General features: G+C 44.5%; 1 protein-coding gene across 1 annotated transcript; it reads right to left on the bottom strand.

The window, feature by feature from the left end:
* Positions 1–8,082: 8,082 nt before the first annotated feature.
* Positions 8,083–12,729, bottom strand: LOC137528651 (syntaxin-3-like). The gene is made up of 2 exons (XM_068250063.1): positions 12,645–12,729; positions 8,083–9,718 (listed from the first exon to the last, which is right to left on the bottom strand). Exon 2 carries the CDS (start codon positions 9,385–9,387, stop codon positions 8,497–8,499), a length of 891 nt encoding a protein of 296 aa, XP_068106164.1. The 5' UTR covers positions 9,388–9,718; positions 12,645–12,729; the 3' UTR covers positions 8,083–8,496.
* Positions 12,730–13,784: the final 1,055 nt, after the last annotated feature.

Raw genomic sequence — 13,784 nt, forward strand, 5'->3', positions numbered from 1 at the left:
CACACTCCATTCAATTCACTTTTTCTCCAGAGTTTGCTCTGAGGCAATATTTTCACACCTTATCAATAAAATGCTTTTCAAGCTACTAGCAAGCAAAATTATTTTGACTTTTTTTCACCGACTTTTGGTACCTTTTTCAATTGCAAAATGCTGAAAAGTTATTTTAGGCTTATTCACGTTATAAATCGCCAGCACAATCACAAGCGCTGAGCGATTTTGTTAGTGAGTTTGTTAGTGCTTTTCTAAGCGCTTTCAGAGTGATTTTCGCTTAGGAGAGCGTTTTTCTAAGCGCTTTTGTGTAGCGATGTTTTGTTCACTTCCTGACGTCAGTCGGGAAGTGAACTCTTTGACCTGGAAATTAATAAGAACAATGTATTTATTCATAAAAGTGCTCAGTAAATCGCTTTTCAAAGTGCTTTTTAAGGCACTTACCGAATTTGCTATAATTTCTATTGAATATCAAACGCTCTGGAAATGGTGCAGGAGCCGCGTTTGAAATTGGATAGAAAGCTCATCACTTATGTGAGAACACTCACATAAGCTAAAATTGCACAAGCGCTTACATTTTTAAAATCGCCAGCGCTTAAAAATAAGCAAAATCGCTTATAATGTGAACAACCGCTTAAAGAGGAGATGAAAAATGATCTTATAGTAAAAACTTGGAGTTAACCTGTACAAACAAGAATCTCCCCTAGGGGGTACTGACCTCAGGATGGTATGTGTGTGCTACCTCCCTCCTGCCCAGGCTCTGGGGAAAATAGCCGAGCTAGATCCGATCTGTTCTACTGCGCAGGTGCAAATGGATCGTGCTTGCACAGTGGCACAGACCCGATCCAGCCCAGCTTTTTCCGAAGAAAGCACAGCGGGGCGGAGCTACTGCGCATGCGCAAGGTGCCAACAAGCGGGATCTCAGGGGTCCCAACGCTGGAACGGAGGGACAGAGAAGGATGGGGGAGGCCTTTTTAGGATCCAGATTCTTCCCCCGCCCAAGGTGAGTACCCCATAGGGGCACTTTTTTTCGTTACAGGTATACTTTAACTAAAGACAGGTCCTGTTTGACTAACATGCTCAGCTTTTATGAGGTAGTGAATGCTAATATGGATATTGGGAATGCTGTAGATGTGATATACTTGGACTTTGCAAAGGCCTTCGACACTGTTCCCCACAAAAGTCTGGTGCAAAAGTTGAGGATGCAAGGACTGGGGAAGAGTCTGTGTTCATGGATAGGGATACTCAAAATGGGAGACTGTTAGCAGTGGGGTCCCACAGGGGTCTGTTCTGGGTCCAGTGCTCTTCAATTTATTTATTAATGACCTAGTAGATGCAGTAGTGAGCAATGTTGCTATTTTTGCAGATGATACAAAATTGTGCAGAATCATCAACTCTCAGGAAGATAGTGTCATATTGCAACAGGATCTGGATAGGATGGCTATATGGGCACATACATGGCAGATGAAATTCAATGTTGACAAATGTAAGGTCATGCATTTTGGACGTACTAATGGTCTAGCACCATACAAAATAAATGGGATACAGTTGGGAACATCAAACTTGGAGAAGGACTTAGGAGTACTCATTGAAAACAAGTTAAATAATCGTACTCAATGCCAAGCAGCTGCAGCTAAAGCTAACAAAATTTTGAGATGCATTAAAAGGGAAATAAAAACTCGAGATGCTAGCATAATATTGCCCCTGTTTAACTCTCTAGTAAGGCCACATCTGGAATATGGAATTCAGTTCTGGGCACCACATTACAAAAAAGATATTGCAGTTTTAGAGCAGGTGCAGAGACGAGCAACAAAATTGATGCGTGGGATGGAAGGTCTCGCTTACCAAGAAAGGTTAGATAAACTGGGTTTATTTAGTCTAGAGAAAAGACGCCTTAGAGGGGATCTAATTAACATGTATAAATACATCAGAGGGCAATATAATACCTTGGCGGATGAGCTTTTTGTCCCTAGGCCTTCTCAAAGGACTAGAGGACATGATCTGCGCATGGAGGAAAAACGTTTTAACCATTTATTTAGGAAAGGGTTCTTTACAGTAAGAGTGATTAAGATGTGGAATGCATTGCCACAGGAAGTCGTTATGGCAAACTCTATACCTGCATTTAAAGGGGGCTTAGATGCTTTCCTTGCGTTGAAAGACATCCATGGCTACAATTACTAGGTAATGCCTAATGATGTTGATCCAGGGATTTTATCTGATTGCCATCTGGAGTCGGGAAGGAATTTTCCCTTTAGGGGCTAATTGGACCATGCCTTGTAAGGGTTTTTTCGCCTTCCTCTGGATCAACAGGGATATGTGAGGGAGCAGGCTGGTGTTGTACTTTATACTGGTTGAACTCGATGGACGTATGTCTTTTTTCAACCAAAATAACTATGTAACTATGTAACTTTAAAGAGAACCTGAGACGAAAGAAGTATCAGGTTTTATACTTACCTGGGGCTTCCTGCAGCCCCTTTGAGGCCGTTAGGTCCCTCACCATCTCCCTGAGCCGCTACTGTCCCCAGCTGGATGGCCAGGTGCTCTTGCCGAGTCGTTATTCGTTGCGCATTTGTGGCCCGGCCGGCCGCGCACGCTCCTCTGTCGCCTGCACCTGCGCAGTAACTGCAACTTGGGCACCCAAGTGGACTGGGCAGCCTCAAGGGGGCCCGAGGAAGTCCTGGGTAAGTATAAAACCTGAGACCTATTTGGTTACAGGTACACTTTAAGCTGAATACACACAATGCAATTCTCACTTCAGATCCTATTTGAGTGAGTAATGAGATCAATATCAATATAAAAAAATCTGACATTGATCGGATATAGACGTTTGCTAGCGTTCACATAATTACACATACACATTTTTTTTTCAAATTCAGATCAGCTCTCCAATCATTTTTTCCGATTGGATATCAATACAAAATAAATGGAATGGACCTACACTGAGGCCGGTTTTACACAGCCGCACCACCAAAAAACAGGCCTTCGGGGAGTTCCGGGGAATACCGCGTTACTACGCAAATTATTCCGAACTGATGCAAGATTATACAAAATTTGTATGCAAATGTATTCATCTTGAAAATTGACCAATCAAATCCTGCCAAGGTGGAATTGGATTGGTCCATTTTCAAGCTGCATACGTTTGCATCAAGAATTTTATAATCCTGCATCAATTCAGAATTATTTGCATCTTGTTGATCATCCCCTAGTGTTGGCTAACCTTGGCACTCCAGCTGTGACAAAACTACAAATCCCATCATGCCTCTGTATCCCGAGTTATGCTTAGAGCTGTCAGAGTATTGCAATGCTTCATGGGACTTGTAGTTCCACCACAGCTGGAGTGCCAAGGTAAGCCATCACTGCCCTAGTTACGTCAATCCTCTTCACTACACGAGCCTGAGCTCTGCTGTCATCTAGAATAACTTTATTTGCATAAGACATGGGTGCTCCCAAACCGGTGTCACCAATCACCTCTCTGCCAATTTCCTGGACATTTCAGGACACCAAATATGTGGCTTTTAATGCTGTCTTTATCCTCTTAGTCCTTACATACATGGGCAGATCTACGGCTAATCTTATAGACATTTGTGCTAATCAACTTCCCAATCGATAATCGATTGGATGGGATCATAAATAAATAGATAAATGTCCAATCTTCTGTCAACAAGTAAGTTCCTGTTCCCGGATCAGTGAATAATGGCGCACATCGCCCATGCATAAAAATGGCACCGCATTAAAAGATACGCTTATCGCTATTTATCGTTAGTACTGCATAATAATGGCACACAGGGAAAAAAGAAGAAAAACGGCAGACACTAACGTTATTTACCAATAGTGGAACACACTAACGTTATTTATCAATAGTGGCACACACTAACGTTATTTATCAATAGTGCAGTTCATTTGCCAAACAGCAGACGTTATTGCCCACAGTAACGTTATTTATCAATAGCGCCCTACATAAGCCAAACTGCAGACGTTATTTAACTGCAAAACGGTGAATGGATTTAATGTAACACTGTCAAGGTTAGGGTTAGGCACCACTGGGCCGGTCTTAGGGTTAGGCACCATCAGGGAGGTCTTAGGGTTAGGCACCACCAGGGGGGTCTTAGGGTTAGGCACCACCAGGGGGTGGTTAGGATTAGGCACCACCAGGGGGGTCTTAGGGTTAGGCACCACCAGGGGGGTCTTAGGGTTAGGCACCAACGGGGGGGGGGGTCTTAGAGTTAGGCACCATCAGGGGGGTCTTAGGGTTAGGCACCACCAGGGGGGTCTTAGGGTTAGGCACCACCCGGGGGGGTCTTAGGGTTAGGCCCAACCAGGGGGGTCTTAGAGTTAGGCACCACCAGGGAGGTCTTAGGGTTTGTCTCCTCCAGGGGGGTCTTAGGGTTAGGCACCACCAGGGAGGTCTTAGAGTTAGGCACCACCAGGGGGGTGGTTAGGGTTAGGCACCACCAGGGGGGGTTTAGGGGTTAGGGATAGGTACAGAGAGGGTTCTTTGTGTTAACGCTAAATAACGATAAGGCTTTAACGCTAAATAACAATAAGGCTTTAACGTTAAATAGCGATAAGCGGCAAACGGATTAGCGGCAACACCGTGCGCCATTATTCGCAGGCGCCATTTTCAGATGGATCCCCTGTTCCTGTCACATTGTGTCTATAGTTTGGTACACACTTTAAATTTGACCAATTTTTTCACCTCCATGTATGAACGAGAGCTTATCTACACAGTCTGCTCATAGTATTCAAAATCTGTTGACCCTCCTACTACATGGAGCTGGTAAAATTGGCCAATCATTGGCCAATTAAAATTGAAGGTGTGTACCAGCCTTATGGATTGTTTACACAAACATACACATTTTAACCAATCCATAATTTTACTGGCATGCCAGATCAATCAATAAATGGTTAAAGACACAGTTAGGGCTCGTTTACACCGAGGGCGTTTTTGCCCTTTTTTCAAGCTTGTGCAGTGATTCCCTATGAGGCCTGGAATCCACTAGAGCGATTTTTGAGCGTTTAGGGAGCGTGATAAATCGCTAGCGATTTCCCTAAACGCTCGGCCAATGTAAATGGATGGTGCAAATTCCACAGAAGCGATTGCGATTAGCAAAATCGCAAACGCAGGACATGCAGCATTTTGTTAGTGTTTGCGCTTCAATGTAAAGTATATAATCGCTGGCGTAATCGCTCATCAAAACCTGCACGGAGCGATTTTGCTAGCGTTTTGAAGTTAATGTACACTGTAACAAAATTAAAAATAATTGAAAGGACCAATCAGACTTTAAAACGCTAATTGCTAATCGCTTCACAACCGCTGGCAAATTGTTTACACTTTCTAAAATTGCTCCCTAAAACGCTCATGAAATCGCTTACAAACTGCTCATACAAAACGCTAGCGATTGCGATTAGCGACAGCGTTTTGTAGTGGGTTCCAGGCCTCAGACTGCTGACATCTGAGTGGTTCGTTTCCGATCCACTCAGCAAAGCGCTGTCTGTACCATTTTCAGGGCGATTAGCCTCGGTGGAAGGTATAGGGAAATCGCAAAGCACTTGAAAAAACAGTTTTTATAGCGATTTCCTGAGCGCTTTTAAGAATAAATACAATGTATTTATTCTTTTCCAGGTCAAAGAGTTCTCTTCCTGACTTGCGTCAGGAAGTGAAAAAACAAATCGCTCTGAAAATGCACTTTGAAAAGACCTTAATGTAAAATCACGGCGCGCAGCTCAGCGCCGGGAGGAGAAAAAAATGCGCAAAAAAAAAAATGAAAATCGCTGCCGTCAGTGATTTCAATTTTAGATGTGCACAAAGCCTTATTTAAGTTTCCAATGCAGCATTCCCTTTCAGTTCTAAGGCAATCTGATTGCACGTGGATATCCGTCCATGTGTACCAGGCTCTTTATCGTGCAGTACCGAAGCAATCTGATTGGCTGCAGCACATGACAGCACTGGGTGGGTCACCCTTACATTCTCATCATCCTGCTATGTAAGCCAGAGGGAAAACAACCTTATATAATATCTACCCAGCTGGTGATGTCACAGCTATGCATTATATATAAAATCTACCCAGCTGGTGATGTCACAACAGCTATACAGCGGAAGGTACATCAACAACACTTGCATAACAAGGAAGGAAGCAGAATATCATGTCAGCCTGTGATATCCCCGTATATGGGGAGTATCTGGGCCAGCGATGGGAGTACCAACATTTGACCCAATAATGGAAGCACCAACATTAGATCCAATTTTAGGCCTAGAAATGTACAGTGATACAATCTTGATTGTACAATCTTACCACTTCTACAGGTGGCCATTAACAGTACGATTCTTTAGATGATTTATCCTCTGATTTGGTCGTAATATCATTTTTTTTTTTGATTGATTCCATTAATCTGATTGAATTGGTTAGCAGCTTTACTTCTGTTAGGCCTCATTCACATTGCGTTCCGCTTGCGTTAGCATTCACGTTGGGCTTTATTTGACGCCATTTTTTTCGATTCCCGGCACTTGGGTGGGCGTTGCGTTTTTGTGAAAAGCACTTTTCCAGAGTGGTTTTTTTAATTCACTCCCTGACGCAAGTTTGACCCGGAAAAGAATAAATACAATGTAATGTATTTATTCTTAAAAACGCAAACGCAATCGCTGCACAAAGCGATTTTGTGAGCGTTTTGCGTTTTTCCTATACTTTCAAAATCAGCCTCAAAATGGTACAGGCACCGCTTTTTTGAGCGGACCGGAAACTAAGCGCTCAGATGTGAACTCTCTCATAGGGAATCATTGCACAATCGCTTTTAGGGCGATTTTGAAAAATCGCCAGCCCTTAAAAAAAAAAATCACAAAGCGCCCGTGTGAACGAGCTCTTAGAGGGCCCGAACAATTGATATAACAATCGAATCATCTGAAGAATTGTATTGTTAATGGCCAATGGCCACCTTATGTAATGTGAGGGACTACTTAATGTATCTGTTCAAAATGTATTCACTCAGTTCACCCTTCTGCTACCTAGATTTGGTAGGATTGTACAATCAAAATTGTATTATTAATGTGCACGTTAGAAAAAAAGCCTGGTACACACTTTCAATTATGATTGGCCAATCGCTGAACAATTTTACCACCTCCACATAGTATCAGGGTTTACCCACACAATCCTCTCATAGTATTCAATATCTGTTGACCCTCCTACTACATGGAGGTGTAAAATTGGTCAGTGATTGGCCAATCACAACTGGAAGTGTGTGCCAGGCATAGGGGCGGGAAGCAACTTCAAGTTCCCCATTTACGATACAATATTTTCCTTAGATGCGATCATTCAATCATATTTATACGATCGAATTATACAGGAAATCACGCAATATGTGGAGAAAATCATCGTGAGCGATTCTACGGTCATTTGGAATACAGAATTTTTTTTATTGAAACGTTGGATTTTACAATCGTATCTGAAAAGAGAAAGTGTCCTAATTGACTCGTTTATGGGAACGATTAATAATGACCTTCCAACTGTATATACTTACAATCGCATAAATCGATGAGCATCATCTGAGAATGAAATTGTACTGTTAATGGGCACCTTAAATCCAATGATTGGAGTAGCAACTTTAGATCCACTGATGAGAAGTACCAATGTTAGTTAATGATGGCAGTAACGATGTTTGTTCAATGATGGGACTAACAACAGGAACAAGAGTATCAGCATTAAGCTAAGAGCTGTATTTACATTAAACAGATAATACTTCCTTTAGATATTCTGTAACATAATATCAACATCACTTCCTGTCTATGCCCCGCCTCTTCCGGGGTCTTTGTAAACACATATTTAAATAATATTCATTCTAAAATGAGTCCTGAACGGATGTCACATGTCACCAGCAGCTTCTCCGACTATAGACGTCACAGTAACAAAAAACAAACAAAAATACAGGTAAAGTTCTCCTTTAAAATGGTCCCCAGATTGAAGTAGGGACATTCGATTGTGAGCTCCTCTGGAGGAGATCATCAGTGATGTGAATTGTAAAGTGTTTTTAAAAAAAAAAATGTCTCCGCAGTATATAAAAGAATAATAATAATAAATAAATTCCATCAAACAATTTCTCCAATTCATTAACCATTTCTGCAGGAGATAACTTCTCACCTTATCCACACCTTTCCAGCTTTCAGCAATCCAAAAAATTCCTTGTAACAGGTTGCCCCAGATTAATGATATTCCATTTCTTACCTTCTTTTTCAATATTTTTTTTTTCATTTGCTGAATGCTGAAAACTTAGTTTATAGATATGATGAGAAAACATCTCAGGAAAGCAGTTTATTGAATTAGGGCTGTCGTATTCTGAGGTCTTCCAGGCACTTGGGAGATACCAATCAAACATCCTTGCAGCTGTACTTGTGGTACTAATATGTAGGCGGCAGTGCCAGGCTGCACATATTGAGAGGGCCACCTTAACGCTATCACAATGCCCACTTATAGCTCCAACGTTCCTCCACCAGGGAAGGACCAGTCCAGCCACGTGCTCTCACCGCACAGCTCCGGCCGACATGCAGGAAAGGCACGTGCAACATGCGCAAAGTCCTAAGATGGCTGACACAGCGGTGGCCACCCTGGACTGTTTCTGGTATTTCAGCGCTTTCTTCACCTGCTCATTCGACTGGGAGATGTAGTCCATGGTGTTTATGACGTTGTACTCAATATTGTTGATGATCTCTTGCTGTTCCACCACCAGAAGGTCCATCTGGATGAATAGGGAGTGCAGTTCCACTATCTGGGCTTCCAGGTCCAGCAGTTGCTTGTGTCTTTCCTGGGCCATTGCCAGGTGCTGCTTGGCTTTGAGGATCTCCAGACCGTGCCCAACAATCTGCGGAGCTGTCGCGGTTTCAATCATTTCGTTGATTTCGTCCTCCTGAAGATTCAAGCCGGCCAGCTCGGCCTGCCGCACGATCTGCTCCTTCAGCTTCCCCACGTACTTCGTCTCCTTGATGTAATGCTGAGTCATGATTTCCCGGTACCTACCGGTCAAAACAGTGAATTGGCTATGCCGGATCCTGTTTTCCACCATCCAGGTTTGGTTGTCTTGGCCCAGAGAGGCTTTCATCTGGCTCAGCTGTGATTGGATGGTTTTGGCGTCTGATGTCAGCAAGTCTTTCATATGGTGAAGCTCCTTCTTGCCTTGGCTGATCTTCGACTCTGTTGTGCTGCAGAGCACCTCTTCCTGCTTCTTCTCAATGTTCTCCACCTTCTCACGGAGGTTTTGCAGAGCTTGGGAGAGGACAGCAACCTCCTGAAAGAACAAGTCCATGTTACTGGGCTCAGAAACCTGGAAGGCTGGATTGTGAAATGCATAAGTATCATCAAAATCTGACTCATTTTGGTCAATTCTGCTCTTCAGCTCCTCCAGACGGTCCTTCATCTTTCTCCCCAGATGGTCAAGAACATCGGCCGTAAGTCAGGCAATGGAAGGGAAACATCAGTACAGCTTGGGATAGTGTAAAGTCACCGTCTCCGAAGCAGCAAGCTCATTGCGTCAAACTGAGCTGCTAAGACATTTTCCTCCCAGGTCCGGCAAATATTGACTGAGTCACTTGGCTCACAAATGGTTTACTCTGCTAGTCACATGTAGAGGAATCCAGGCTGAGCCAAGAGAGGGTGGAGACACCGTCACACAGGAAGATGCCGGGAGAGATTTTAGCAGAACCGATTAGGGATGAAGTCACGGCAATTAACCTTTCACGTTGTCCCACCTGTAGGACAGAAAAAGGATCTAGTTACGCTGGACAGAGGAACAGCTTATGTCATCCATGATAACCAACAAGTGCAGTACTCTAATGCCTCGTCTTTAGAGATGTTTACAACTTTTAGAACTTCCAAAAAGCCCCTCAAACCCGGGTGCCATACATGGCAGTGCAAGCTACAGCAGTGCTGGTCTACTGTCTTCCTGCCCGCCACTTTCAGAAGACCACCTATAATAATAAAAGAATGTATATAAAAAGGAATAGACTCTCAGAATGAAATGTGACTTGGTATTGGGCCTGATGAATGCAAACAAAATAAGGGCGCCTGGAAATTTGGGGTGCCATGGAAAGCAGATACTCTACTCTTAAAGTGTAAAGAAGGAAAGTATTTTACTATAGCTAACCCTAACCCTACTCTCACACAGAACCCCCCCCCCCCCCCCCTCATGCTGATTCCCCCTCCCTCACAGACACCTTTCCTTACGCCTAACCCTAACCCTACTCTCACACAGAACCCCCCTCATGCTGATCCCCCTCCCTCACAGACACCTATCCTTAGGCCTAACCCTAACCCTACTCTCACACAGAACCCCCCCCCCCCCCTCATGCTGATCCCCCTCCCTCACAGACACCTTTCCTTAGGCCTAACCCTAACCCTACTCTCACACAGAACCCCCCCCCCCCCTCATGCTGATCCCCCCTCCCTCACAGACACCTTTCCTTACGCCTAACCCTAATCCTACTCTCACACAGAACCCCCCCCCCTCATGCTGATCCCCCCTGCCTCACAGACACCTTTCCTTACGCCTAACCCTAACCCTACTCTCACACAGAAACCCCCCTCATGCTGATCCCCCCTCCCTCACAGACACCTTTCCTTACGCCTAACCATCTCCCTGCACAGACATCTTACCTGATGTCTAACCTTAACCCACCCCACGCCTAAACGTAACCCACTCCCACGTCTGACCTTAACCCCCCCCCCCCCCCCTCCACCAATCGCTGCAAAATAGGCCATAGGTGCCCATTGAAATAGTGGCATTAAGGGGTATTTTGGGTACCGCCACCGATGCCCATTGAAGCGGTATTAAGGGGAAATTTATTGGGCACCACAGGCATCCAAATTTCCCCTCAATACCGCCATTTCAATTGGCGCCTGTGGCTGCCCCCACACTTTGCTGCTAGCGGATGCCCACATTTCCTGCTACACTGATAGACACCCTAGCAATTCAATATGTTTCCCCTCATTACATATCGTGGTGCTGAAATCAGGCTAGGCCCCTCCGGTTTCAGGGTGAACTCCAACCACTCTCATCCATAGTGTCTTCTGATCTGAGGAGTCAGGTGGATTCCCCATCTTTCACTGGTTAGTTCAGATAACTTATATCTCTGTCTGTACGACGACAACCCCTTCAGTGACTGGGGACATGACAGGATCTCTATCAGCCTCTAGTTATAACGGACAATAGTAGAGCTGGCCCTACATCTAGCAATTCTGTGGCCCGATCGACCATCCGATTTGATAATTTTATAGAACTGGATGAAAATCAGTGCCGCAACATATCCGCCTGATGGATGATTCTTTCGTTTTCTGGATGAAAACGGTTGAAAACATTGATTGGACAAGCTGAAAAATCTTGGTCTGATGTGCTCGATTTAGTGCGCGGCAACGGTGTGCGATATCGCATTGGCCTACATTTGCGATGGAACCTTGACCGGCCGCTGATCCCCCCCCCCCCCCCAGTACCCATGTGCAGTATGAATTCTCACCTGACCCGTTGGGGTGACTCCCAGCCTCCTCCCCTGTCACCCCTGTGTGGCACCAGGCGCAGTGATGTCACACACGCCACACATGGTGGCGCTCGCGGTAACGGCAGATGGGGTGATGGGGATGAGGTCGGTAGTCATGCCAGCGGGAGAGGTGAGGATTTACACTGCACATGGGCACATTTTACATTTGGGAGCAGTCAGGCAGGCGGCATTGCTAGACCGATTCCTGATAGAGGTCATGCTGATGAAATCTATTGGGAATTGTTGTGCAGTGTATGGTCAGCCGACAGATCTTTCTCCAATCAGATTTGAGATCTGTGTCATGGTCATTCTGGCCATACATTGCTAGATGTATGGGTACCTTAAGGGGGGATCATTGGTAGTCAACCTTGAAGCCAAGGGGGCTGTCATCACTTTGGGGCCTACTCTGACTTTTGGGACAGCGTGGCAGATTGCTGAAGGGGGTATATAAGAGCTCTACAATGATTCACCTATAAACCCAAGAATTGTTTCTTTAAAGAGGAACTGTCAGGAAAATCTTAAAATTTGAAACACATACAAATAAGAAGTATATGTCTTCCAGAGAGTATGTTGCTGTTACTTACAGTAGGAAGTAGAAATCTGACATTACCGACAGGTTTTGGGTTAGTCCATCTCTTCATGAGGGATTCTCAGCATGACATTTATTCTTTATAAAGACACTGCCTGAAAAAGATTTATACAATGATGCTGGCCAGCCTCCCAGCTAGCTGCACACTTTTTTGGCAGTTGGACAAAGCAACTGCCATTCACTAAATGCTTTGAAAAATAAAGAAAACCCTGAGACCCCCCCATGAGAAGATGGGCTTGTCCAAAATTTGTTGGTAATGGCAGATTTCTACTACCTACTTTAAGTGACAGCAACATAGGAGAAAAGTCATTTATGGCTCATTTTACTCTGAAAGAAACATACTTCTAATCTGTATATGTTTACATGTATTTTAAATTTTAAAATTTTCACGACAGAGGTCCTTTAAAGAGGAACTCCAGTGAAAATAATGTAATAAAAAAGTGCTTCATTTTTACAATAATTATGTATAAATGATTTAGTCAGTGTTTGCCCATTGTAAAATCTTTTAAATCCCTGATTTACATCCTGACATTTATTACATGGTGACATTCTTACTGTGAGCAGGTGATGTAGCTGCTGCATGTTTGTTTGGCAGTTGGAAACAGCTGTAAACAGCTATTTCCCACAATGCAGCAAGGTTTACAGATAGGAAACTGCCAGGGGTACGTACTCAAGAGTTTCTTGTGGGAGGGGTTTCACCACAATATCAGTCATACAGCGCCCCCTGATAGTCTGTTTGTGAAAAGGAATAGATTTCTCATGTAAAAGGGGGTATCCGCTACTGATTGGGATAAAGTTCAATTCTTGGTCGGAGTTTCTCTTTAAGGCTATGGCCTCAATTCACTAAGCTTAACTCCTGTCTTTAATAACTCTTCAGAGCTGTTTTACAGTTATCACAATTATACCGCCATGGTGATAACTGTAAAACAGCTCAGAAGAGTTATTAAAGACAGGAGTTAACCACCCTGGCGTTCTGATTAAATCGCCAGGGTGGCTGCGGGAGGGTTTTTTTTAAATAAAAAAAAAACTATTTCATGCAGCCAACTGAAAGTTGGCTGCATGAAAGCCCACTAGAGGGCGCTCCGGAGGCGATCTTCCGATCGCCTCCGGCGCCCAGAATAAACAAGGAAGGCCGCAATGAGCGGCCTTCCTTGTTTTGCTTATATCGTCGCCATAGCGACGAGCGGAGTGACGTCATCGACGTCAGCCGACGTCGTGACGTCATCGACGTCAGCCGACGTCGTGACGTCAGCCGCCTCCGATCCAGCCCTTAGCGCTGGCCGGAACTTTTTGTTCCGGCTACGCTGGGCTCAGGCGGCTGGGGGGACCCTCTTTCGCCGCTGCTCGCGGCGAATCGCCGCAGAGCGGCGGCGATCAGGCAGCACACGCGACTGGCAAAGTGCCGGCTGCGTGTGCTGCTTTTTATTTCATTAAAATCGGCCCAGCAGGGCCTGAGCGGCAGCCGCTGGCGGTGTTGGACGAGCTGAGCTCGTCCAGACCGCTCAGCTGGTTAAGCTTAGTGAATTGAGGCCTATGTCTCCACTTGTGCGTTTTACAGCAGATTTTTCACATAGAAAATTTGCATTAGTGTAGCAACAAATGGTAGTGAATGGGTAAGCTTCCATTCAATGGGAATTTTTCGTAATTGATCGAAAAAAAAAGTGGTCCTGCTTCATTTTTTTTCTGATATTTTGC

Source organism: Hyperolius riggenbachi, chromosome 8 (assembly GCF_040937935.1).
Source record: "Hyperolius riggenbachi isolate aHypRig1 chromosome 8, aHypRig1.pri, whole genome shotgun sequence".
Classification (NCBI taxonomy): Eukaryota; Metazoa; Chordata; class Amphibia; order Anura; family Hyperoliidae; genus Hyperolius; species Hyperolius riggenbachi.

Coding starts and splice junctions, on each gene's coding strand:
- LOC137528651 (XM_068250063.1), bottom strand. CDS start 9,387: ATGAAGGACCGTCTGGAGGAGCTGAAGAGCAGAATTGACCAAAATGAG.